The sequence below is a fragment of the Prunus persica genome, chromosome G1 (assembly GCF_000346465.2).
Source record: "Prunus persica cultivar Lovell chromosome G1, Prunus_persica_NCBIv2, whole genome shotgun sequence".
Lineage (NCBI taxonomy): Eukaryota > Viridiplantae > Streptophyta > Magnoliopsida > Rosales > Rosaceae > Prunus > Prunus persica.
In genome coordinates this window covers 37,973,725-38,000,594 of record NC_034009.1, presented here as the reverse complement: position 1 = coordinate 38,000,594, position 26,870 = coordinate 37,973,725, and the positions used below count along the sequence as shown (strand labels likewise).

The window sequence follows — 26,870 nt, the reverse complement described above, 5'->3', positions numbered from 1 at the left end:
TTCATATACAACTCTTGGATTTTTCTGTTGATTTATTTAGTACCAATCAATACATACATAAGCGAGTACATAGAAACAACTCTTACATTTTCAGATGCAATGAGCGACACATAACTTTACAACTCTTACTATTGCTCACGGGTTCTAAAATACACGTAAACACTGGGAAATTTGATCGCTCGAGAATCAACAGAATAGTCGCAACCGTCGTGTCACGGCATGAGAAATTGGTCAAACCAGTAGCTGGCTTCTTTTACCATAAACGCAGTCATTTGGTGGCCGATGCCCGGCTCTGCTATCAACTGGATTTTAAGGCAATTTAAAACATAAAATCGATTTAATCTCCAGAAGGAAAAATGCCAGACATGCCAAAGAAACAAGTACGAGAGAAGATATAATAGTGATCATACTTTCCACATTCATGGGTTCCCCGATGGATAGATTACTTGTTTAAATAGAAGAATTCAGCCTGCTGAACCAGAGACATTAAATGCAATTTTATCATGGTGCTAGGCCAATACCTTGAAGTTATGTATACTCTGCGCATCTTCATAAGCCTTGCATGCTCTTGACTTGGGGATTTCCAGACCAGCAAGTGGACATCGAGGATCTTCCTCACCTATTATTTTTCGAAAAATTTGTACAATACTCCAATTAAACACGTTACGTGATCACTAACAACCAACAAAATTGCAATCTTCACGATGATTCAATTGAAGAAAAAGAAGAAAGTTTCAGGGGTCATGTATTGCCTCTAGATTTAAGAATATAATAGTTCTCCGTGTTAGAATTTGGACATGCCAATATGGAAATAAGTGGTATGTATAGACACACACATGCATGCTATATGCGCATTATTGGTAGTTGAAGCGTAGAAAAGGATTTTATTTTTACCATTCACAATCAACAGAGGGCGTGGTGCAATAGCAGGAATTGTGTAAGGAGAATCAAACTTGGAGGCTAGACCAGGAGCAATCCTATCCCAGACCTGGTCAGATAAGTAACATTATAAAGATGCCATCCCTTCATATTTACAATTAATTACCCTTCTAGTTTGGACATAATCATACTAAAAGTATAAATCAGACTATCCAGACAAATATCTGAAGAGTCAAGTATGTTAACCTTCTCCACAACTTCTTTGTCAATCGAAGTCTTCCCGAGATCAATTCGTGCTGCTGCAGTACAGCCAAGAAAATGAAAGAATCAGAGAATTAAAAACAACAACACTGTCTCCAAAACAGAAGTAGCACTAAGAGAAGGTCTTGGTTCAAATGAACAGAACAAAAGACAATTTCATTGTTTTATTTCCAATAACAGACATATGTATACATATATAAAGGACTTTTGAATCCACTACTCTATAATCATATGCAGAGTGAACATTAACAAAATGGAGTGGAAAAAAAAGCTACTATTGGAAAGGAACTAAGAGCGAAACTAGTCATTGGAGTGAAACCAAAAGCACCTTGTTCTAATATGTAATTCACTTTTCTACTTATCTTACCCTCAAAGACAGGTTTTATACTGTCAACTCGAGCCTGCCACTTATCATTGTCTATGGCCCATCGAAACCCCTGCAATCATAGTTGTCTAGGATGTTAATTACAATCACACTGGGTAAAATTATAATTAATGAAATTAGACAAACCACCTGAACACCAATAATAGGGACCACTACTGCATAGCGGGTATCAGCAGCAGCAGCAAACCATGCATGCATACCTGCATAACAAAATAACAAGATGAGCTCAGCAGGAAAGCTAATATATATTCAAGTTCCCTTCTTGTAAAGTTTTGTCTCACAAACCTCCAAGTGATTCACCAGTGATTCCTATCCTAGTAGGGTCTACATCCTCCCTCTGTGTTAGATAATCTGCCAATTTTATCAAGTCCCAGGTCTGCGATAATGGAATTTATGTTGTTATGAAACAAAATCATCAGATAAACAAAACCCACTGATCTCACTAACTAAATTTCAAGTTATCAATTCTCGTATTTTACAACAAGATAAGTAAAGTTACCGTATCAAATAAGAATGGCATTGTATCACCCTTTTTCCACGATGATATGAGAGCCTGCATGTGAATTAGATCCCCTGATCAGGGATAAAGTTCATATAGCTTAAGAGTGTTTACTAACTTAAATAAAATCAGGAAGCCAGACTCAATCTTTGATTGGTCCACATTGTCCTGAGAAAACCATGTGAAACTCAGCACCAATACCCTAACTCACACTCTCAAAATAAGTACTTGTCTGATGCATTATTTTGTCACAGTACTTTTGCCCTCGCTTCTGTGACATCACGTGCAATCAAATAGCATCTAGATCATGCTTTTAGCAACCCATAGGCCAAAATTGTATACTTATTTCTTTGACATGACCAAAATTGCATAATTGAAGCAAAGTAAAGGTGTAATTATACACACATCTCGGTAAGTGGATATATTGCTGGCACGTTCACCATGGTAGCGAGAATCAATGGCAATTGCTACATATTCCCTTGAAGCATATGCCTGAAACAGAACCCGAAAAACAAAGCAAATAATGAAAATTCCTCATTCTAACAAATTGTAGTCGTAAAAGACTGAATATTGGGGATTAGGTACCTCAAGCAATGGTCTTAACCACTCTTTGTTTTTGTTTGTACTGTGCAGAAAAACAACAGCAGGCCTTTTCTGGGTATTGTTTTCCTTCATGCTTAAAATCCACACGGGTAACCGCCCTTGCTCTCCTTCCTATCATTGACCATATTAAGAATATTATGCCCATATCAAACTCCATATACATGTTGCTCAAAGCTCCAATTACCTCAGTAATTAAGTAAAGGTTTTCCTCGTGTAGCTTATCCTTAAAATTGGGGATGTTGGCCTTGGGACAAGCGTTCATTGCCTGGTAAATATAATAACCAACAACACAATCACAACTTTCAAGTTCCAACTTCCAACACATAAACATGTACAACATTGTAGTCAGATTTAAACCTCACTGAAAGTTGGCGGAGAAGCTTCCTGAAACAATGGATGAGACACTGGTTTTGCCGGTTCAACCGATAACGGAACTGAAAGAATTCAAACATCCGTCCATCGTCACCCACACAGTCAAGTCAAGTATGCATAAACAAAAGAGTTCATTTTTTGCTCACCACCAATGGTTATGGTGCAGCACCATGCTGTCATGTCTTATATAAATCAACCACATAATGGGTAGCTTTTAAAAATTAATAATTACTCATAATGAGGAGACAGACAAAAGCAAAGACCTTATTATAGAAACCAACCACATAACTTTTTTGTAATGGAGTATTTTGGTACGCATCAGTGATTGTGTTACTCACGGATAACAACGTAGCGGCCATGGCTTCCCGCTTTGTGGAACGGTGGAAGGGGAAGAGTACGGTAGGGTAATTTTGGTTACTGCAGAAACTTGTTTTTTTTTTTTTTTTAAATGTTAAATTACTCTCTCTCTCTCCTCACTAAGACATAATTAATTATAATTAAATAATCTCTAATAGCTTAACTATGGTTAATTTACAGTCCACCAAAAAAAAAAAAAAAAAAAAAAACTATGGATAATTTACATAACACTTGGCAGCCTTAGAACGAAATGGTGATTCTACACTGTAACAAGGGTGGTGAACAGCACCAATGAACTATACTGAAAGAAAGCAATTCAACCTTTTCCTCTGTTCTCCCAAACTTTCTCAGTAACCAAACAGGAAAAGCAAGAAAGTTTCAGAAAGTTTCAAAATTCACTCACCTTCGCCCGATCGTCTGCTACGCAGGACTTTCAGGAACTCATCCCGAAGCTTCTGGGCGTCGTCGAGAGCTTCCTCCATTGCTGGGCTCATTGCAGTCTCAGTGGAATCGGATACGCTTCTGGTCTGGGACGACGACCGGTATTTATAGGACAGTTTTTCCGCAGAGGTAGGTAGCGATCGTGGACAAGTGTGCGCCATAGTTTGTGCCACGTGTGAGTGTACGGTGCTTGGCGAATTGGAGTTGCGGGATGAGAGAGTGAAGCTTAGTGGTTGTTGGTGAGCATTAAGGAGAGAGCGATGCATGATGATGTGTTTTCCATACAATGGCACGATAAAGTAATAAATACAAATTATGAGGGCCTTTTTGGGTGGCGATGGTTTGATCATATTGGCACAGGGTGGGTTGAGCTTTTTCTTTACCACCTGTTTGGCGCCTGAGAAAATATGAGCAGAGATGAGGTTGGAGAGGTTGCTTGCGTAAAAATATATTTTGTTGTTGTTTAATTTTGGATAAACTTGTGCATGAGTTAGCCTCACATTAATTTTCGTTTAAGATTTAGGCTTGGGAAATATTTTATTGGATAATGATTTTGTTGGATAAGACTGAAAGCTACTACCCTTTTTTATTTTTTTTTTGGTTGGTCGAAAACATTTTTTTCTTTCGAATTACAGCGATTGGGGAGGGGGCACTTTTCCTGGGATTCGAACGGGTGACCATTTAGAGAACGCGGTGAACACCACATTTTTACTTAATTTTATTCAATTTTGATCTCATTTATTTATGGATATAGTTGATTGTTTAAGGTATACAATGACCATTAGGAGCTTTGATTATAGGCTTTAACTTTTTAATCTTTGGCTGAGACTTAAAACATAAAATCAAAGCGATTAATGAAACCGAGATTAGAATACTAAAGTTTAAGCTATAAATTGCAATTTTATACCATAAAACAAAGTAGAAATGAGATTTTCTTAACACCTCGTCATGTTCAAGGAATAACTGGTGAAGCACATATTACATCCTTTTGCTGAAATTTCCGAGCAACCAAACAGAAAACTTTTGGTATTCTATTCAGGGGGTCATCTTTAAGGATTGGGTTCAGGTGTTTGTCTCATTGTGTTGTTCAATCATCATGGAAACAAATTTGTTTGAATCAAACTCAACCAAAAAAACGAAAGTAGTAGGAAGCCACATTCAGATATCGATCAGAAATGAAAAGACCAATGAAGGAAGATGCATGGAAGCTCCACCAATACCATCTTGTATTGTAAGCTTGTGCTCTTGGCATGGGATTGGCTTGGCTTTTTCGAAGTACGCTTTCATGGACTTTTTGGAAATGTGCCTTCATGGACTTTTTGGAAATGTGCCTTCATGGACACGTTACAACAGAACACTATAAATTAAGCAAATTTTAAATTAACTGGAAAACATAAATATTCACTTTATCTTAGGCAGCACATAATGCATAAGAAAATTCAAAAGAAAAATTATTTCGAGAATTAATTTATGCTAGGAGAAAAAGGGTCTAGCTCTTATTAGTTTCTCTCAATGATGTTTCTTAGTGCAAGATCTAAGATCAACTGATGTGGCAGTAAATCATACCAAGATGCCTCAAAAGAGGCATGGTGGTAAGCATTTTAACTACTTCTATCCTAAGTTACAACTCTCTCAATATTTGATTTTATTTCCCGGTACTATTTTTCAATGGGCAATCCGACCTTTAGAGACAGATCATTGTCACCAGAAGTGACCGTTGCTACCGGATGAAGCGTCGTTACCGGATGAAGCATTTTACCATTTGCTGAAACCGGAGATTTTGCAATGCCGTTGCTGTATGCCTCTTTCTGGCACCTGGGTTCAGGGCTAGGTTTTGCAGTTCCACCCTGAACAGGTTCTTTTTGGCTTACCCTCTCTCTTTTGGCTTGGGGAGAACACATTGTTTCTGCAAAGCGAAAGACAAAGGACTCTTCCTTGTTAGGCTAACTGGATGGATGAATTGCACAGAAAATCAATAAAAGTAGCAAAATAGCTTTTTTCAGTCCCCAGGATTCCCTATCACCATATCTAAATTTTTGATAGAGCTAGAAAGACGGGTCACAATAAGTTTTTCAAACTGAAAATTATGGGGCTTAGCTGTGCAGAAATCTTACAAAGAAAAGAAGAAACAGAAACAGACATTATGGGAAAATTCGATTACTGGATTTGATGTGGATGTGGGGAATTCAAAATAACAGAATCCCTTTCATATCATGACTAAAAATAAAGATTCATTTGAGAACTACAGTCCACTTATTATAGCAACAGAAGATCATCCAAGTTATCACAATGCTTTCCATGTTTTCATACAAAAGTTTAATCAAACTGCCAACTGTTCCCCCTTACTGGGTGTTCTCATATGGAAAATTTTGTTATGTGGACTGGAATCAAATTCTCAACAATATTCACAATGCAGACGGACATTTTGCTTAGGACGAAGCTTTTGTAATCAAGAACCACCAAACAAACAACCCCCGCCCCCCCTCTTTTCTCAAACATTAGTTTTTGACAATTATGAGATTAGAACCGGAACTTGAAGAAGCTCACCTTTTATGCTCCCTCGAGTAATAAGATGGTTAAGGAAATCCCTGAACCCGATCAGTACAAGCCTTTCCTGTTCCGCATAAACCTCTGTGCATCCTATTTCCTGAGTTGACTTCTGAGTCATGCTTGGACTACTGCTTCCCACACCATTTGGCAATCCAGCTGCCATAAACATCTTATCTTGTTCATCACACATCAGGGCAAGTGTTCCGGGGGACATTGGCCTGCTATTTTGCACATCACCTCCATTTAATCCAGAATAGCTGCTCTCATCTCTATCTGCTTCGTTCACTCCTAAATGGTCATCATGCACGGAATTTTGAACATCATGTTCCTTTTTACATTCTTTCCCCTCTTGAGTGGATAAATTGGTACTAGACTCATCAATTGTCTCTCTGCGCCTATTTCCTGTACATGTTAAATTAGCGAATTCAAAACCGAATCACATATTTAAAAGACAAAAATATATAACTGCCACTCTAGCAACTGAAGTGGGAATTATTAACATGCTAAGATCAGTGAAAAAAGAGATCGTTCAAATGCTTATACATATTGCTTTGGGTACCAGCTAAATGGTAAGTTTAACTCCACAGGGAAATCAAAATGAAATCAGAAATCTATTAATTAATCTGAAGGAAATGGAAGTCCAAGGGGAAATGGCACAATGAAAATACAAGAGAACAGAATATACTTGATTTGGGTCAATGACCATGAGTTACTTGCTAGACACTTTAAAAGCAGCGTATTGTTATTTTCCTTTAAAAACTAAAGTAAGGCAGTTCTAGTTGAAAATAAACAAAATAGAGTTACATGCCTTAAATAAAATATAGCCATTTCAGTCAACTAAATTAGCTAAAAATTTGTCACTTGGCAACGACCCAATTGTAAATCCACATACTTCCGAAGCCTGTGGGGTTCTAGCTTATAGTGTCCCTTAAAATGCCTTAAATAAAGAAAAAGAGAGAGCTAAAAACTTAACAGTGAAATAAGGTGCAAACATATCGGGAAGAGAAAAGAGAAATTTAATTGACTTCTGTATATAACCAAAACCTGCAAGTGCCTCTGCAGCAGCTCCTGAAACTACAACCAGACGTGAACACAAATCCTTTATGTTCTTTGATTGGATAATATCCGCCAATGGAGATCTTCAGTCATAAAACGCAAAGATTATTATATTTTGAAGGAAAAATAAAGAAAAAGTTTCAATATAACTATGTTAAGAAAATTAAGACACCTGTATGTGGATTTTGAAGATCTTGATACTGCTGCATTAGCAGTGCGACAAGTTGGAACAGATGACAGAGAAGAAGAGGCAATAGGAGGTCTTAGATGATTTTCCTGTTTTAAGTCAATTAAATAATAAAGTTACTATGATGCCTGCTAGCTTGAGAAATAGAGGGAATGAAAATTCAAGGAAGAAAAAATAACGAACTGAATCCAAATTTAATCTTTAAGGGATTGTACTATTCAATAATTTTTTTTTTTTTGTATAATAATGATCATAGCCTCCATGAGCTAGAAAAGAAAGTGTTTATGGCAATTCAAGTATTAAGGCAATACAGGAATCTTTTAAGCCTGACACGAACAATTTATCAAGATAGGCCTAACACACAAGTGCACATTCCATAGTCAAACCAGTTGAAAGTTTAAATTACCTGTTTTGTAATTGAAGAAAAATGTACCTGTTGAGGTTGTTTAATTGGATGAGTTGTTTGATTTGTAGTGCCAAAATAGAGTTCGTAGCTCTTTCTTTTTCTGGACACCAGAGGGGTCCCATAACCAGAGGATCCAATGGCCCCACTGATGGCTGCATTAGCCTGCTGCATGTAGGCCACGGTATTGTGGTCTTCATGATGGAGAGCTCTTCTTTCTTCACTTCCTTCAAAGTTCTTGCAGCCCATGCATTTACAATTTTCAGAGCATAGAATGTTGGCTTGGAAGCACTCACAATATTTCTTGAGGCACCCTGATTTCCTGCAATGACATCCTTTATTGTGCTTTCCAGGTGCTTGAATTTCACCAGCATCTTCCTGAATTTTTTTTTAAGAAATTATTAATGCACGCTGAGCTGAATTTCCAAATGCAATATGCTTAACCCAAAAACACTAATAAGTCTACTAAAAGATATTAAGTATATACTATGCTTGCACCTCTCCTTGTTCCTGCTTCTCTGTATACTAGAATGAATTAAGTATAAGAATTTGGTAAATGCAAGGGCACAGATGAAGTTTTAAATGAATCAGATTACATACCCTACCATCACGAGATTCTTGTGGGCTGCTAGCAATCTTTGGTCTGAAAGCATTTGGATTACGTTCTAAAATTAATCCAACTGCCTCCTGCCTAGCAGCTTCATTGTCCACATTATTGTGACAATTCGAGCAGTTGCAGCCTTCACAATAAATTCCAGCTGCAAAGCACTCACAGTACCTACAAAATGATCAAATTTTGACTCTAGGTAGTAAAAAGAATGTGGGAGAAACAGAAGACATGATGTGCCACTCACTTAGTCATAATCTAAAATATTTACACAAATTAAGATACCAAAAAGACACCATCACTTGGATAAATATGCTAGTAGAAACTCAACATTAAATAATTACAATGAATTTCAAGGTTTTAATCCAAAAGAGCGTTGACAAGATATGCAAAGGTGAGCAGAAGCGTTCAGGACGAAAAGTGTGAATATCTGTAACATTTTAAGTCAAGAAATCATACACAAGGAGTTGTCAGGTATCTAAGTTCACATTCACAAGATCCCAAAAAAATCATAAATTGGAGCCCTCTGGTGCTAAAACTTATAAAGAGGAGGAAGTAAAGATGTCCTTACAACTTCAGGCACCGAGAGTTTTTACAATTACATTGCTTCTGCTTCTTAGGAGTGCCATCTTTTCCATCGCCACGTTGCCGTGATATAGGAGACTCTTGTTTACTGAGGAGAAACACATGCATACAAAGGTCAAGAAGAACATAATACAACAGATATCATAATCTAGGGGTTAAACACAGTTCTTCTCTCTGCAGGACGTCTGGACTGTCAATATGGTGTTGATAACACAATAGAAAACATGTCAATAGCAAAATATATCGACGTGTTATCAAAGATTATCAACACAAATGCCGGACATTATTGATACAAAATCCGTGCCGGCTTGAACATATGCTTATTAGAAAAAGATAGACAAGCTTGGGCATTAAATCATACAGGCCTAATAAGAACATCAAATAAAATGTCAAAAGCATTGCTGTCACTTCTCTATGATTAAGATAGTTGATTTTCACTCCTTTTTTCGGTTAAGTTATTAATGTGCATGAATAATACCAGTATATCTGAAAATTAGCATATTGGCTCATAAATGTAAAATACACACTCCCTAAGCAACCACATTTGCCATTCAAACACACCATACCTATTTAGTACAATTTTCCTACCACAACAACAACGACATAAAGCTTAGTTCAAAAGTTCAACTGAAATTGCATAAAAATTACCTCGCTTGCGATGTCGAGATCGAAAGCTTGTGCACCGGGTGCTGAATCCGAGAGTTCGCCGCCGGCGCGGGACTCGGCCGAGCCAGAAACTGTGGAATCGCCGGTGGCGGCGTTAGCTGTTTCGGTGGCTGCGCTACCGGCGGCGGCGGTGGCGACTGTAACTGCAAATGCACGTGCGATTTTGCCGGTGAGTTTTGCGACAGCTGCGCCTGTGACGGTGACTGTAGCTGTAGCTGTAGCTGTAGCTGTAGCTGCACCTCCGGCAACGCTGCGTTCGCCGACGCTCGACACACCGTCGTGAAATCCAATTGCCTCGCCAATTTCTTCGGTGCGATTTGGGAGACCGTTTCGCTCTGCTCCATTAATCACCAATAAATTCAAACGCAAACATGCACAATCAGCCTCGAAATCCACATTTAATTTCCGAAACAAATGCTCAAAATAGTGAGAAATAATTGCACTTTGCACGCCATTGGTAACAACGAAACGATGCCGTTTCGGACCTCAAGTCGTCATCGGAGATGGTTACACACCGACGGTGATTTGGCGGCGATTTCCATTACTAGAAATGCAACCATACTATTTTGAAAAATAAAATTAAAAAAATGGTGTAAAAATTGTTGAAATAGCTTAATTTGAAGCTACTGTAATCTCGAATTGGATCAGAGAGCGGTAGAGACTGAACCGAATCGGAAGATTTGGGGAAGAAGATAGAGCAGCTCTCGCTTTTGGTTTTCTTTTTCTCTTTCTCTCCCTCTCGATGTTTTTTTTGAAATTGAATTTCCTAAATAATGGAGGGCTAGATGATAGTGATTGGTGATCCAACGGTCTAGATTGAAATATTGGTCAACGGTTGAGATTGGATAGAAGAGTGAGGAGATGAAGACGGCCGTTGGATTCGGAAGGGCTTAGGTTTCATTCTGCGAAAGCGACACGAGTGGAATTTGGCGCTAATTAGAGTCCAGAAAGGGTTGAGGGTCCGGTTGAGGGGTGCACGTGTACGGGTGATACTGGATCTGACTTGACCTAGGGGAAATTGGACGGCTGAAATTTGAAACTATAAAGGCAAAGAAAAGTACGCGTAAATTGATTTTGAATGAGGAATTTAGTTCCCGGCGGCTACAAAGGAACAGTGTCGTTTTCTACAAAATTTGATCTTTTCTTATTTTTTCCCCCGAAATTATATGAAAAAATACAATTTTGTTGTCACAAAAAACAAGAGAAATATAGCTCACTTCCTTTATCTGCATAGGCCCCAAAATTATAAAATTGTGAAAGTAAATGATTAAATGTGCAAAATAATAACTTAATTTATTAGTATAGTGTTTCGTGAGATAAAAGATCACATATATAAAATATTTTTATTTTTATTTTTCTATGGATATATATGAAGTGATAACTATTTTTTTTTAGTACAAACGGTAACATTAGTATATAGAAACACAAGATTAATGTTCTTTTATATAGTTTTGTTCATCCTCATAAAATCTTGTGTAAGTGAAGAAATTATGGAGAATAAACATGTACTTATGTTGAAAGGTCACGTTTATTAATTAGTTACTAGTTATGTAATTACCCGTAATATAATGTATTTGGGCAAATATTCCTCATATTAGAATGTTTTAAAAGAAGTAGTACACCATGGCGCTATATTAGATCCTTTGTTGATCCTCTTGTGATTATGTCTAGAAAATTCCATCGTTTTAGGTTTTCATTTAAATAACTTTAAAATATAAATTCTAAATACTAAACTATAGGTTTGAATTGAAACACTCAATTCTTAAACTCTAAATACATGAATGAATGTCCAGATAAATTTATTTAAGTTATTCAAGTGTATCAATCCATCGTCTAGCTATGTACATTTCGGGTTCTTGTAGGTATTTTGATTGTATCTCTAATTTTGTTCATAGCATTTTTCTAAAACATGTTATGAATCACGGAGGTTTGTTAATAGGTTCATAGCTCAGTAGTAAGAGTATTAGCATTAGAAAGAACTTAAAAGAAAGAAGTAAAAAGTTTTTTGTTTTCTTTATGAAGTTACAAAAGCGTCACAAAAGAAATAAAAAAGTTTTAAAGACGGTGATATATATACTTTGTTGAAAAACGAAAGGTCGTTATTTGATTTGAAAAAAAAATTGAAACTTTTATTGAACTATCAAGTTACTGACTCAAATGACCAAACGTGACCTCATTTCTTTAAGCTGAAATTTATAAATTGCCATAGTATCTTTCTTAACGAAATGACAAAACCAACCAAGTTATCAACGTCAGCTTAAAGAAAGATGGTGATTTGATAAAGTATAAACAAGGAAAAGGAAAGAAAGAAGTAAAAATCAATAAATAAAAAAGGGGCATTTCTAATCCAAACCCCACCTTTTATCTGTATGCTATAAATATTTAGATTGCCTTATCCGCCACCTCCGCCCAGAGATCCAATAATATATCTCTCTACTTCTTCTACATCACCGACGGCTCTCCACTGAAAACATCACCAAAATAACTATACAAATTTCTCTACAACCCACAATGTCATTGTTCTCCCCTGTATATTTAGATTTTTTTTGTTTTTTTTTTTATGAGGAATAATTATTCGAATAGATCAAGTATCAGAAGTTAGAACTTAGAGCACCTTCACTTATGGTGTGCTATGGTAAAGGGTAAGAACAAGTAAGGGTAGACACTATTTACATGAATAGTCATGCCCTAGCAATATTTTTTTTACTTTTCCACCCATTATCATGGCAACCCAAAGACAATTACTATTCACGTGGGATTAATTTTATTTTTATGTATGAGATTAATAATAATAAAAATTTGCTAGGTATGTATAAAAAAAAGATTCAAAATTTTTTGGTAATTTTTCAGATTTTTATTTATTTATAATTTCTTCGCTAACATCAACACTGACATCAGCGCCCTCAGGCAATAACTCGAGCTGTTTTTGCCTTTAGACCTGCCCACAGTCTTTGTGGAGCCCACCATCTGCCCAGGCTGGATTTGTGTGGTGGAGTGGGTTTCTTCAACTTTCGAGAGAGGCTGTTGCCTAGACTGGACTCTGCGGTGGAAGTGCTCTTAAAAGAGTCCTGTTAATCATATTTGGGGATCTTAATTAATTAATTAAAAGGTCCAATTAGGAAGAAAATAAAGTATTTCAGCTGGATTTTTCAATTAACCTATCCAATAAATAAATTACGGGCATGGGACATGGTTAGCCAAACTTCAGGAACTAGTTTCTTCCTTATTTGAATGCATTAGATCAGACAGTAAGAAGAGGTGGACATACGTACTGGACTACATATAGGTTTTGTTTTTGTTTTTTTAAAATACAAAACGATATTGAAAGAGGTACTAGAAAATAAAAAAGATGATGTCGAATGAACGAGCAAATCGTTTTAACTATTTGAGATACATGTTCTTTACACTTGTGATAAGCTAAATCCAAATAATCGTCAAATTGGGGCTCTCGTCCTAAACTCACTGTTCGCTACTACATATACATATACATATACTAAACAATGTACATTGGGCTGGAAATTATTTTTCTTTATTAGTTAATCTGATATATGATATATATGCGTGTGTGTTGGAAGTCAAATTTAATAGATGTGTGTTTGGATGGGCCGCATGCTTCATGCATGGTATCATGTGCAGTGCAGCTGATGATGATCATTCGAAAATCCATATAGGTAAGATCCATCCATTTATATTTGTCAGTTTCTTGTACAAATGGTAAATGATAATTAATTAGCGTGCACGAGGAAGCCAAAAATAATGTACCTGTGGCTGTGGTGTGTGGGGTTAAAGTGAAGGACAATGTATATTAGGGGAAAGCAGGTCAGACACTCGTTATGCAACATTATTGTTCAAATTATTTATCTGGGTTTGTGATACTTTTCCGGGTTATGCAACATTATAGCATGCAGGTCTCAACCTACATGCTATATTATATATATATATAGATTTTCCTCTATATAGACTTTTAGACGTTATTATCTTGTGGACGTCATTTATTTATTTTTACTATTTTCTGCTTTGTTCTTTATTTACAATGGTGTCCACCGTAATAACGTCCAGACATCCACATAGGAGAAGAACAGTCTATGTATACCAGTCCCACTCACCTAATGTCCTAAAAACGAGGTCTTGTAAGGTCTTCTTTATATAACAGCCCTTAGATTATTCTAACAACACTCATAATCAATAATCTTATGCCTCCTTGATCATACTTTTTGTCTTACTCAAACACCCCTTTATTTTATTTTATTTTATTTTATTTTATTTTAAAAAAAAGGGGGAGAAGGGATACATGCTTCTTCATCTTCCAGCTTTACTGCATCTTATTTCTTCTATGCGCGACCTTTTCTCGATTATGTATTCTTATCTCGCTTTCTTCTTCGCATTTACGGTTCAATCTTCTTCGTCTATTGGTGCGTTTAATTTAGGACTTTTTTATGTTGTAAGTAATTTGCGAATTAGTCTTTTCTAACTCAAACAACCTCATCATCTTTTACGAATTGTAATTATAATTGACATTCTGGTACAATAAGTTGCTTATTTTCTGCAATTACTTTTCAGACAGTCAAAATAAGAAGTGACCTAATTGGCACCAAAAGATGCTCACATGCTTGAAAGCATGATGCAGACACTGTTGTTATAAGCTAATTGCAATTCTCCTAGTAGAATTGACTATATACATATATACCCTCTTAATTGAACGTTGTCATTTCTCTCTCTCCCTCTCTCTTTCAGAAAAAGGTGCTAAAAAATTTGATACAGTCAGGCTGGCTCTATGTTGTTGCTCATCAAACACTTTCCAAAATATATCTTTGACCTGTCCATTTGACCCTTATTATTTTTCTTTTTGGAAAGATAAAATATTATTTCTTTTAAACATATAAAGAAAAGAGAAGGCCAACCATAGCAAAGGAGAAGAAAACTGGTCAACCCACACTGAGGGAAATCAGACCCAACCCAACAGAACAGCGCGATGATCTGACCACTGATCACTATTAACAATCATCACCGATCCATACAAATCTCAACGAGACACAAGAAATCTCCCATTAACGGACAGACAAATCTCCAAAACCCTGAATTTTGGAGAAAATCAATTAGGATAATGTTATTATTAGTGGTGGGTCAAGGATCGAGAAGAAAATTATCTGCTGCAAACAAAGTAACAGTTAAAAATTTTGGGTTAGAATTGAATTGACCCATATTTCCTAATTGATTTCCAATATCTAGAAAACACATACAAGCTGCAATTGGCCAACAACTTGATCTGTGGACTGTATACAAAAAAGAAAAGAAAGTTGCAGTCCTTTTTCATGAATCATCTTTTTCTCATGGGCAGCCATAAATTACTTTAACCAGTCCAGACATACATTTGGTCTCTACGTAATTGGGTTGCAGATCAAACCCTCTCCGAATATGGATCAATTAGAAATTTGATGAAAGCAGGCAGACAGGGTCCTTGGTTCGTGGAAGCACTTTCTTAAGTTTAATTTATTTATCTTTATTAGGTCTTCTTAGATTTATACATATAATATATATGTGTGTGTATGCATCATCATGACAAGGAAACTTGGAGAGGGCCCGATCTCCATAATAATGGGTGGGGTGGTATATGTATCTGTCAGCCTTCAGATTTACACAATTTCTCAAAATTTGTGCCAATGAGTTTAAATTTTGAGATTGTGTAGCGTATATATTTGAATTATATTCGTCTCATGTATTCATGCTCACCCCCAAAAATACTCTCGTATAGCTAGTTTTCTTTTCATAATTATAATTTAATTATAATAAACTTGGTTATATATGTTGCTTTTCTTTTCTTCATACCAAATCAGTAATGTTAATTTTTTTAGGTCGACAATTCAATTGATGCAGGCCTTGCAGCTAGTTAGGTGTGTGACCGCTCGATTGGTAGTGATTGAAATGGCACATCATGACCAATTATTGAAGTGTAAATATACAATTTAAATTGGTATATATATAGAGCGCGCGCTTAAAGTTAAACCAACTATAAATTCATAATATGTTGATTGGTCGGTTGATTCATATCTATATATATCGTCTGAAATATTTTTTTATTTGAGTGCAAGCAATTAGAGAAAGGAATTTATACAAATATTTATTGGGGGTGTAAGAGTTTCGAACCTCTCCATACCCCAGTGGCCCATGGACATATATATTGTTTGATTTAAACCTCTCTTTAACTATCATGTGCTAGCATAATCGACTAATTATAGCTTTTACGTTTTGGTATTTACCTTTAGTAAAACCAAGTACCAGAGACTTCAACTTTAAAAAAAATTTAAAAAAATGTTGTATGAATTTTCTTTATTTGTTTTTTATGTCCCAATTGTCAACCTTCTTTCATCGGGGGGACCTTTTGATAACCTTGTTTAACTAATTAATTACAGAGTTACGTGGACGTTTAGTATTTTATGTGCCATGCATAATATAAGATATATATATATTTACGTACATTTGGCATATTGCTTTTGTTAGGTGTGAACGAACATGCTACAAATATGTAAGCAAAGCATTGGAATTTTGGCTCAATTTTCTTCCTCCATTTTGTATAACGAATCATAGCGCTTTTCACTTTAATCTGCATGAAACCAAGGCCGACCCAAACATACGCCCAGTTTGGGCTGTCGCTCCCATTGAAGTTTTTCTTTAAAATACATTTAAAATAATGATCCCCTAGAAAGAGAAGCACTTCATTATGTATAGTACATGAACTATAAAATATTATCTATTATTTTAGACTTTGTAATATCATCACAAACCTTTCTATTTGTATACAAAAATTTACATTACTTCTCTCATATAGCATAAGAAGCAAAAATGAGTTTGATACCATATCTTTGAATTATATATTGTTATTATAAAATTTTGAACGTAATAATTATTTTCGTTTAAATTCGTGCAACAAAAGTAAAATCTTGAGTCCGCCCACAATATGAAACTTGTACATGTTTCATGTATACATCATGCATAGTCTAGAAAGGTAAAATTTGCACCCACCCGTTGATTAAAACATGTATACCATGTACAAATATTGAAGACCTACAATACAAAGGTAGATTCGCCCATTGTATGAAACTTGTATACCAATGATGCTTGCAAAGGGAAAATTGCGTCTCTCGACTGTATGAAACATGTACCATGTGTATTCAGTGAAAACTATTGTTTGAGGGTCAAAACTATATTAAATTACACAAAATTGAAATGATACTTACATTAATCTGTTTAGACAAGGCATTTAATTAGCGTGATCTTGAATAATACCACATGATACATATTTAGAGTATCTCGTTTATGTCGCATTCTATAGCACCTAAAAAATTTAAACCTAACACAATTTTCCTCCATCTCACATTTCCCATTTTACTTTTCCCCTCTCTTTTTTTCTTGAAATGAAATGTGCTATATAGCTAGGGTTAGATACCTTGATTACCCACAAGAAAAACCTAGGGTTTCATATTCAACCCACTCGCACTCACCGGACACCATCTTGAACCACACGCACCAATCAAAACCTACTAATGTGCAAAGGCATCTTTGGGCCTACTTGACACGACAGGTATAAATAAACTATCTTCCCCCCTGCCAAACAGAGCGTGCAAACAACGCGTGGGAACAGTCGCCTCTTTTTTTTAAACCTACGCTAGGGTTTCCTTTTGCCCTCTGTAATGGATTGTGATAAGAGCCGCACATCGTCGCCACGTGGCGGAAATCTGTTGGGCCAGCAGCATTTCCAGCAGTAATTTATTGCGCGTATGTGTGCGTTTGGACATGGCATGTCATATGTATGCGATGTTTTTTTAGTACATCAAAAAACCTCCTCTCTCTACATTCGACGACAAAAGAAAGATTAAAACTCTCTCTCCTCATTTTCTCTCACACACACACTCTCTCTCTACAATTCGAAACCTCTTTTTCTCTCTCTAGGGTTTTATGATTTTTCGCACTCAAATTCTACTCTTGTAGCTTCGAATCTCGACTGGCAGCTCGGCATCCGATCCTCGCGCTCCGGCGCTCTCTCTCCCGGTACAGTTTTCTGGACCAGCCGTGGAGAATCGGAGCTAAGCTGTACCCGAGCTCGTACGGCGTCGTTTTTGGGTGATTGTGGATTGCGTTGAGGTCGGTTTTTCTGCTCTATTTACTCTGCGTTTAATTGGGTTTGTGATGGGGATGATTGGTTTGGTGTTAATTGGCATAAAGTTTGAAGCTTTCAGCTGAGTTTCAGCTGCTTATTAATTTATTTAAAAATATTTGAGCTGGGTTTACTGTGTATAGTACGTTAAGGTTGGGGCTTTACTTTGTATTTCAGTATCTGGGTTTTGTTTAAAACATTTCTGTACCGTTTTGGGTCATATTTATCTCGTTTTACAGTGCTGTGTATTGAGTTGATTGTTTAGTTACTGAATTTATATGTTATGAAAATATGAACCCTAAAAGTTTTTCCTTTTCTGGGTTCGTGTGCATGCTCTTATTTTCGGATTCGGAGTCTCCGAGGGTGAGTTTGAAATGGGTTTGTGGGATTGTTGCATATCTTGGAATATGATCACTACTTTTTCTTCTTGTGAGATCCTATATATGGAAACAAAACCCTAACATGTGCTTTTGTCTTATTGTTCCTATTTTGTGATTTTGTTGGTATCTTTGCTGGGTGAGTTCAGCTGTGTGAATACTTTTATTGTTTGTAATACATCCAATTAGCCGCTGCAGACTTCTTTGTGCTGTTTGAAAAGCTAGGGTTTTTAATTTTATGATCCTTTGGGTTCTTATACACTTTGTGCATCTAATGGAGGTTGTTATTTTATGTGCAATGTTACTGTATGAGGCGGTGTTTTACCTTGTCATGTATTTGTATGATAATTTTTGCAGTGGATAATTTGTTGCGCATGAGATATCTTGGTGGTTGAGAATAAACCCTAATTAATACTATTGTTTGGGACTTGGATCAGGATTTCCTCGCATGGTATAGAGGGCTTAGGCGCTTTCTTTATATTTTCCTCGGTTTTTCCTTCTCGCATGGTGCATTGTTTGCATTATTATTGAGCATATGATAATGATATTACTCAATTAATTGTTCATTTGTGAATATAGGAAATACTATAAAAGAACACTGTGAGCTGGTTAGATGCTATAACATGGAGAGAGGTCTTCTAATGGCTGATAATCATAAGAGGAGTGACCCTATTATTGCCTCCAAGTCCAAGTCGGTGGGGTCTTTTGTTAAAATTGACTCAATATCTATAGATCTTGCTGATGCAAATGTCAAGAGTAGTAGTAGTCATGCGGCAAAGTGTGAGCACTTCTCCATACGGTAAGCCTTTTCCTTTTGAGAAATCATCATTACATCTGAATGTGTATATGTGCTGTTACTCACTTGTTCATAATAAATTACTAGGGATTTCTAGCTAATGATATTAACTAATTTATATTTTTTCATATTCAATATCTCAAGCTCTATTCGAATATTAACTAATTTGGCTTACTTTTCCCCCTTTTGAAAAATACTGTATTAAGCTATTTTGCTGCAGTATTACAGATAGAGAAGTCTATTCTCTTTACTTTTTAGTTCACTGAAAAACAACACTGAGTTAGGATTGAACTCTTTGGTCCAATAATGGTTTTCATGAGGACCCAATTACGATATACTAGCTAGTATATATCTTGCTAATTTTACAAGGTTGTATCTGAAGGGACACAAGTACTTAAACAATGGGGAAGACATGTACGCTAATTTGAGGGACACCCTTATAGGGCCCATTCCGTATTGTATTTCACTAATCCAAACCGTCTATTTTGTAGATACTCATTCAAAGATCATCTCTGCCAAAATTCACTTGAATCCGATATCATTTGACCACTCAATTGAATTATTGAAATTTTAATACTTTCTTGAAGCATCATGTTCATTGATTTTGTAGGACACAATTGGATATTGAAACAGTTTCCGATTTGTCTAATTTTTTGCAAGGATGATCTATGAATGTAGACTTAAAAAATAGATGGTTTTGATCGTTGAAAAAATATTTGTATGGGACCCTAAAAGGTGTCCCTCAAATAAAATTATTTGAGGGATCCCTCAATAGAAGGGGACTATATATTTTATATATATATATATATATATGTTGAGTATTAAATTTTCAAGATATGCAGTAAATATATTGATTACTTCAACAGCACCCATGCATGGAGCTTTTGTTTGATTGAAACTTCTCTTTTATGTTTCTAATTGCAGTGGTTATGTATCTGAAATTCGCAAAAAGAACTGGAAGGTATGTTGGCCATTTGATTCAGATGGTGATTTGAACAAGTTTGATCAGCTGGAGGATACATCCGTGCTTCCTCCTTTGAAGACTCCAAATTTCAGATTCTGGTCTTGCCAGAATTGCGTGCAGGAAACTGGTTCTAAGATCATTCCAGAAGATCATGGTACAGGCATTTATTGTTGCGATATTGGATCTGATTCCAATAAGACTTGTGCTCAGGTGTGCAGTAGTGCTTCGGTACTTTTGTCAGATTGTCAGCAAGGTCCACAGTCAAAAGTTGTTGAGGGAAAAAGAGTTGAAGCTCCTACTTCTACTGTTGGGTGTGGCAACGAGCAACATCCTTCATCATGTTCTACTGCTAAGAAAGAAGGGAAGGATGAAGTTCCACCCACTACCATCATAGGTAAATTAAGTTCAAGTCGCTTAAACTAAACAGAAAGTTGGCTATATTATAGTATTTTGATTTGCTTTTTGTGTTTCATCCAGCAAATGGGAATGCCTTAGAAGATTCTGTGAGTCACGAAATGCCTAGACTAAATTCTGTTGAGACAGAAGTTAACCCAAAAAGGACACAGGAGAGACATAAAGATGACACAGGTTCTTTCCTTATTTTTTTGTTATTAAAAAAACTTTTCGGGTGAAATTTTTTCCTGTGATTTCCACATGTAATTTAATTTGAAAAGAACAATAAAGCTACATGACAAATTACCTTATATGATTTTTCACAATGATAATGCCTATGATTTCCAAAACAGAAGCTGTAAGATTGGAGGGCAATGGATCTGTCGAAGCCTGTAAACCAGGATGTGAAAGTCATGAAGATACCAATGTTGAGCTTGATATCACAAACAAAAATTTCTGGAACAAGAATCACATCCAGTCTAGTGAAGCTAAGTATCAAACTTCTACAGAAGACAATCACAAGGAGTCAATGAATGCTTTTGGCACATTTAAGAGAGCCGGGATGGTTGACAAGGCAGATAATGCTACCAAGCTTCAGACCGACGCTTGTCATCCTCTAGTATTAGATGAATGTGATTATGCATCATCTGAGAATTTTGATAAGTCAAGTGGTTTGAGTCGTAAGAAAAATCGGAAGGTACGTCTGCTGAGTGAGTTGGTGAATAAAGGGGATGCAAAGACTGATTGCATCAGGATAGAAGATTCTCCATCCAACACACTTAGTAATATATCTGGAGCAGGAATTGTTTCCCAAAGCCAGGTGTCTGTCCAAGAAAATGCTAGAGTGGGTTTCAGTGATAATAAGAGAAGGAAGTTTCCAGAGGAGGAGGAACAGGGATGCCTAGAGATGAGCCATCCTAAAAGTTTGAATAAAAAACTTAAGACTTTCAGGCGAGATGAGGAAACCACCAATGCCATTGCAGAATCTGTATTAGAAGAAGATGCAGTTGCCAGAACATCTTTGCAGGCTGATGAGAAGAGCAACTGGAATAGACACGAAAATGAAAGAATCCCTGCTGTTGGTAAGAAGAAAATTAAGAAATGCAATGATTTCGGCACATGTTCGTCCTTAGTCCCACCTGAAGATAATGTGCCAATAGAAGCTGTGGACAAAGTTGGAAATTCAAGCAAGGGTAATGCTACTAAAAGTGTTTCTTTTACTCTAATGTATGATGCATCCACAGGTAGGGGGATCGATCAAATTCCTTTTCCTGCTTCGGAAGCAGAGGGAAAATCTGGTATCTGTAAGAGGAAAGGCAAGATGCCTAAAGTTGATAATGGGCAGGCTTCTCTATTTCCTTGGAATGGCATGTTCAGGAAAAGTCCAAAGACAAGGGAAGATGTAGAAATCATGCAAACTGGGCATCCATTTCATCTGGCAGAAGATGCATCCGCTGAAAAAGGGCTGGATCTTTCTCTTAACAGCTATTTGGCTGCAGAAAGATGTGGCAAGAAATCTATTCCCCAATCTGAAGATGGATTTCCTTCCTTGTCCACTTGGAAAGATGGCAGCTGCAAATTAGATGTGTTTATGAGGAAAAATGTGGAAGCTAACTATGCTGCAAATCTGAAACCTTCTAAATCAATTTCAAATGCATTTTCTGGGAAAGGAGGACATGGTGAATTTAGTAGTAAATTTTACACTTATACCATGCCTATCCTGAATGAGGAGAAAAACTATACCTCCCAGATTGAACAAGGGAGTTGTTCTTTGCAGCAAATGGTAAGAGCTTTTCTCTTCTTACGGTTGTTGGGATGAATGTTTTCATTATGATAGCTGCATAATATATGTCCAGAGCAATGTATGCTTCTTCTGTTTCTAAGGTTTACCATATGTAACTATGCCATTATAAAATTGTTCACTTATCTGTATCAAATAATTACTGACACAACTATTACCGTACAAGAAACTAGTTCATAGAAATTTTTTATTTAAACACTGTTGATTGGTGATGTTATGTCTTAAATAATATTTTCTTCCTATGCGAGCCTGTAGCTGCCTAATTGAAGCATGTTTAGAATTGTATCTGATGATATGCCAACGGTAGCCCATAGAATCATATTGCACATTTCTCATCTTTGTGGTAAATTTTTGAACATTAATATGCACAACTATCTTCTCTATCTAGTTTTCTTTTGCAATTTGTTTCTATGATGATTCATTTTCCCTTCTCAGGATATTTCCCGTTCAAGAAACAAGGAGAAAATTGTTGGGGTTCAGAAAAGTTCAGCTGTGCCTGTTAATAGGAAACATAGCAACCATAAATCTGACAAGATGTCTCAGCAGGCAGCTGTGGATGACATACCGATGGAAATCGTTGAACTCATGGCGAAAAATCAGTATGAGAGATGTCTTCATGATGCTGAACATAATAAGAATATTTTTGAAAACACCAATAAAGCAAGGAAAGCTCAGGTGATGGATCATAGTTATGGGATTGGGGACTTAAGAATATCAGAAGAAACCAGTCAGAAACGAAAGCCTCAGGCAAGAAATGCAAAAAATGGCATAACCACAAGGAAAAATGCAGGACCTGCCAAACAGAAGTCAGTTGATTATTCTACTTATATGAATGGAAAAGATTTTGGTGTGAGCCGGCTTGATCAAATGCATTGCCCTACAGGGTTTAGTGCACTCAGCCAGGCACAAAAGAAGTCAACTCGAGACCAATTTCCTGCAGCTGGTTACAGCAGCTGTAGTTGTGCTCAAAATTGCAAATGGAATGGGGATATGATGGGCCCTGGGTTCTCACATTCTAGCTTGCGGACGTTAGCAACATCTAACACATGCCAGTCTATTCCACACCCAAAGGAAGAAGCAGCTCGTCTTTGGTCATCTGGAATGCCAGTTCACTTGCCCTTAACGTACAGCAATCCTCAAAAGTGTCCAACTCAGCCTTCTAATGTCGATATGCTTTTACGTCCTCCTGGCTCACTGCATAAGGGAAACGTAAATGGGGATTATGACCTGAATTTGTTTAATCTAAAATCTACCAACCGGGAAAAGCATACTGAAGAAGTTGGTTCTGGGAGCTTCAGCAGATCAAATGCAGAGTATTCATTCTCTTGCAAACGACATGGGTCTGAGCCTCATCAAAATGCAATGGGGTCATTTGATCTATATTCTAATGAAACTATACCAGCAATGCATTTGCTCAGCCTCATGGATGCAGGTATGCGGTCAGGTGCGCACTTCAACATGGGTGGAAACCCGAAATTTCTCAAGAGACCCTTTCCTAATGATCTTTACTCTAAGGAGTATTCTGCACCGGACATTGGTGGTTATAAGGCTACTGATACTGTGAAGCTTCCATCATCAAATTGTTGTGGCACAAATCACCATTCTGAGAAATCCCTTGATCTATTTCCTATGAATCCTGGCGGGGCATCTACTTCTTCATTTCAACATTCTAAAGGTTTCAGAAGGGCTACAGAATTTATGGGTCAAGGGTCCTTGAGTTGTCTAAAGAAAGAAAAGATACAAAACTCGAATGCACCTGCACAGAATAGAGGTCCTGGATCCCGAAAAGCTGCATGTACAGGTGGTGGTTTGGGCAAAAACTGTGGAACTATCCCTGTTATGCAGAAAGGATTTCTAACGGTGTCTGATCCTATGATGTCTCCCCAGAACTGCCACACCATTGAATATCCAATGCTAAAAAAATTGGAAGCTAACAATGGCAATGGGGCCATGAACCCTCCAAAGAGCAGTTCCATGTCTTTAATGTGCTCAATTAATAGAAACCCTGCAGATTTTAGCCTGCCAGAAGCTGGAAACGAGTACATGATCAGGGGTGAAGACCTGAGAGTTAGGAAGCGGATTAATCAAAGTGGGGACCGGAACAAGCGACGGAGGAACAGGAAGCAGACACCTTGAGTTTGATGAGGTTCGTGATATCTATACTGATAGTACTTTAATTATAACCTCTTAATATCTGAACTGTTTTCAACAAACCAACCTCTTGACTTAGCTGCTGCTTTTAAGTTGTTGCATATATTATTTACAAATTCATCCAGTGGGGTTAATTTATTCAATGTTGACAGGCAAAGATCTCCCCAGCCGGTGCAAAAATAGGTTCTTGGAGGATCTGAGAGCTAGTCATATTTTGGTGCAAGCTAAGCTGATATTAGTAAGAGACTCCAAAGCTCTGACTCCTCCGAAATATAATCTTGCTGGGTGAAGGTCAAGGCCTGTATATACCTATGTCTTGACCTGCTGCAGGTGTACTTGGCTTGTTTTCTTTTTCTTTTTCAATATTTTGAAATATATTGTTGTTTGTTCATGTCATAAGAACAAGGTTATATTTCAACCTCAAGATGGCCTTTTAGTTTTCAAAGGCTTAGCCTACAGTTTAGCATGGTATTTTGGATCGATGTGTGTGTAGTTTGAGCATTGAGAAATCCAGAGGGGTAACTGATGAACTTTTTTCATTGATATAAACTTCAAAACTTGTAATTTAATATAGTGCCAAAACACATGTGAAAGAAGACATTTGGTTCCACTGTTATGTGAGTGAATTGAGATTGAGATTTGGCCTCATCTATATCAAGCAGACACAGATGAGCATATCCTAGTTTCTAATTGCAATAGTTCAATATTTTAGCATCATCTTCTGTAAAGATTTTTTTTATAATTTCTCAGGTGGGATGTATGGTTTCTTTTTTTAAGTTTATACTGGTAATTTTGCATAGTTTGCCGACACACAAAACAGAGACCTCAATCGTTATCACCCATGGCCAAGCAAGAATGTAGCAACATCTGTTATCAAAGCCAAAAGGCAAAAGAAAATCATACAAGTCGATCATTCATACAGGACAATCCTATTTTGAGTTGAGAAATGCTAACGGAACTTGCTCAGAAGAGAGTTTGTATTTGGACTTGCTGCCATCTCATGTTTATTATATAAAGTGGGTCGAGTTTAACATTAATTCTTAAACCGAAATCATGAGATGGTAGCAAGTTCACACATAATTTCTCTTTTGAGCAATTCCGTGAGCATCGTGCATACAAATTGGTCCTCTAGGAGGAGTATATTGCAAGGTGGAGTGATTATAAAATGTATGATGCAAGAGAGCATTGAACGTAGGGTAACGAGTAAAAACCCTAGCTACTTCCAAAACATATACAACTTCAGATCTTGCCGGGTCTATATATATGTGAGTGAAGATCAATGTGGTAGGGACGATAATACTATTGGGATTCGAACACAAGACCTTGCTTGAGGGAACAATTGTCCTAAACTTCTACAGTAGTGATTACTTTGCAAATTTATATATTATTTAGATAGTCGCATTTAATCTTCTTTTCATTTGTTGTTGAGCACAAACAAACCAAATGGCCCCCCTCTCAAAAGAGTACTGCGAACAAGCTTTTACCCCAATTAGATATACAGACAACATAATTCTTAAAAGGGTTGTTTAAGTATCTTCAAAACATGTTTATTGCCAAAATTAGAAACCATATTTATATACATTGATACATCCAAAGTTTTTCACCCAAAAAAAAAAATATTTTTAATTGGTCATATTCTGATCCAAAGACAATGCTGCTGACTGAGCTCCTATCTGGTTTATCAAGCAGATTTTAACCTCCTTGGTAATCTTCCATGCAGAAGTCGAAGGCACAACTGCTCTTTTAATCAGTCTTAATCATATGCCAGCTAAGATAATAAGACTTATTAGTAATAATCAAGTTACTAATTAAACAACCAAAGTTTGATTAAAATGGTCATGTTCTAGATCACATAGTCAAGAGAAAAATGAGGGACCAAAGCAAAGGCAGACATATACATCGAGGAACGCCATGACATGCAAACATCGAGATGTTGACTGATCAATGGCGTCCACAGTTCCCTTTTGGATGCTCTTGCTGTTGTCGTATATCCATGTCTTTGTTGGTTAAATCCCATTTTAATTCATTGAATTAGAGAAAAAAATTATTATTTTTAATACAAGCGATATCGATAGTCTAAATTACAAGAATGAGGGAGTTTCTCACACACACTTCAAGATACTATAGAAGTTCAAACTTAAGACTACTAATCTGCAAGTCAAGACATTTTTCCACTGAACTAGACTCCATTGACGATTATATGCTAGGGAGACCAACTTTAGATACCAACCCGTATTCGGACTAGGAAATGCAGTTTGTGTCCATCATTACGTTGGGGACGTAATCAATGCAGACTTTGATGGTGCTCAAATGGCTGTTCATGTACCCTTACCTGTGGAGGCTCATGCGGAGGGGCGTGTACTGATGTTTTCTCATATGAACCTC

At 36.8% G+C, this 26,870-nt stretch overlaps 3 protein-coding genes across 4 annotated transcripts; 1 reads left to right on the top strand and 2 right to left on the bottom strand.

Moving 5' to 3' along the window:
- Window positions 5–4,494, bottom strand: LOC18788547 (putative hydrolase YtaP). The gene is made up of 13 exons (XM_020566995.1): window positions 3,760–4,494; window positions 2,985–3,061; window positions 2,812–2,892; window positions 2,610–2,738; window positions 2,430–2,516; window positions 2,025–2,078; window positions 1,811–1,901; window positions 1,655–1,725; window positions 1,508–1,577; window positions 1,126–1,178; window positions 895–988; window positions 522–619; window positions 5–302 (listed from the first exon to the last, which is right to left on the bottom strand). Exons 1-13 carry the CDS (start codon window positions 4,145–4,147, stop codon window positions 213–215), a joined length of 1,383 nt encoding a protein of 460 aa, XP_020422584.1. The 5' UTR covers window positions 4,148–4,494; the 3' UTR covers window positions 5–212.
- On the bottom strand, window positions 5,269–10,581 carry LOC18793994 (protein tesmin/TSO1-like CXC 5). The gene is made up of 8 exons (XM_007221965.2): window positions 9,834–10,581; window positions 9,172–9,273; window positions 8,594–8,771; window positions 8,024–8,371; window positions 7,576–7,679; window positions 7,392–7,486; window positions 6,345–6,749; window positions 5,269–5,703 (listed from the first exon to the last, which is right to left on the bottom strand). The coding sequence occupies exons 1-8, from the start codon at window positions 10,193–10,195 to the stop codon at window positions 5,456–5,458; spliced, it is 1,842 nt and encodes a 613-aa protein (XP_007222027.1). The 5' UTR covers window positions 10,196–10,581; the 3' UTR covers window positions 5,269–5,455.
- On the top strand, window positions 17,722–25,137 carry LOC18791016 (protein EMBRYONIC FLOWER 1). Of its 2 annotated transcripts, none has more exons than XM_020554546.1 (7): window positions 17,722–17,990; window positions 18,960–19,179; window positions 20,101–20,534; window positions 20,618–20,719; window positions 20,887–22,316; window positions 22,770–24,480; window positions 24,638–25,137. In XM_020554546.1, the coding sequence occupies exons 2-6, from the start codon at window positions 19,004–19,006 to the stop codon at window positions 24,468–24,470; spliced, it is 3,843 nt and encodes a 1,280-aa protein (XP_020410135.1). In that variant the 5' UTR covers window positions 17,722–17,990; window positions 18,960–19,003; the 3' UTR covers window positions 24,471–24,480; window positions 24,638–25,137. The 2 variants fall into 2 exon arrangements, with proteins under 2 accessions (XP_020410135.1, XP_020410134.1); XM_020554545.1 differs by having other exon boundaries at window positions 20,618–20,728.

Bases quoted from the DNA above. Each gene is read 5' to 3' on its own strand.
- LOC18788547 (XM_020566995.1), bottom strand. From the start codon at position 4,147: ATGATCAAACCATCGCCACCCAAAAAGGCCCTCATAATTTGTATTTAT. The intron at 2,893-2,984 runs GTTTAAATCTGA...TATATTTACCAG, and splicing joins CTCCGCCAACTTTCAGTGAG to GCAATGAACGCTTGTCCCAA. The intron at 989-1,125 runs GTTAACATACTT...TTATCTGACCAG, and splicing joins ACAAAGAAGTTGTGGAGAAG to GTCTGGGATAGGATTGCTCC.
- LOC18793994 (XM_007221965.2), bottom strand. From the start codon at position 10,195: ATGGAGCAGAGCGAAACGGTCTCCCAAATCGCACCGAAGAAATTGGCG. The intron at 8,772-9,171 runs GTAAGGACATCT...ATCATTTTGTAG, and splicing joins AACTCTCGGTGCCTGAAGTT to GTACTGTGAGTGCTTTGCAG. The intron at 7,680-8,023 runs GTACATTTTTCT...GACTTAAAACAG, and splicing joins CAATTAAACAACCTCAACAG to GAAAATCATCTAAGACCTCC.
- LOC18791016 (XM_020554545.1), top strand. From the start codon at position 19,004: ATGGAGAGAGGTCTTCTAATGGCTGATAATCATAAGAGGAGTGACCCT. The intron at 19,180-20,100 runs GTAAGCCTTTTC...TTCTAATTGCAG, and splicing joins TGTGAGCACTTCTCCATACG to TGGTTATGTATCTGAAATTC. The intron at 20,729-20,886 runs GTTCTTTCCTTA...TTTCCAAAACAG, and splicing joins GAGACATAAAGATGACACAG to AAGCTGTAAGATTGGAGGGC.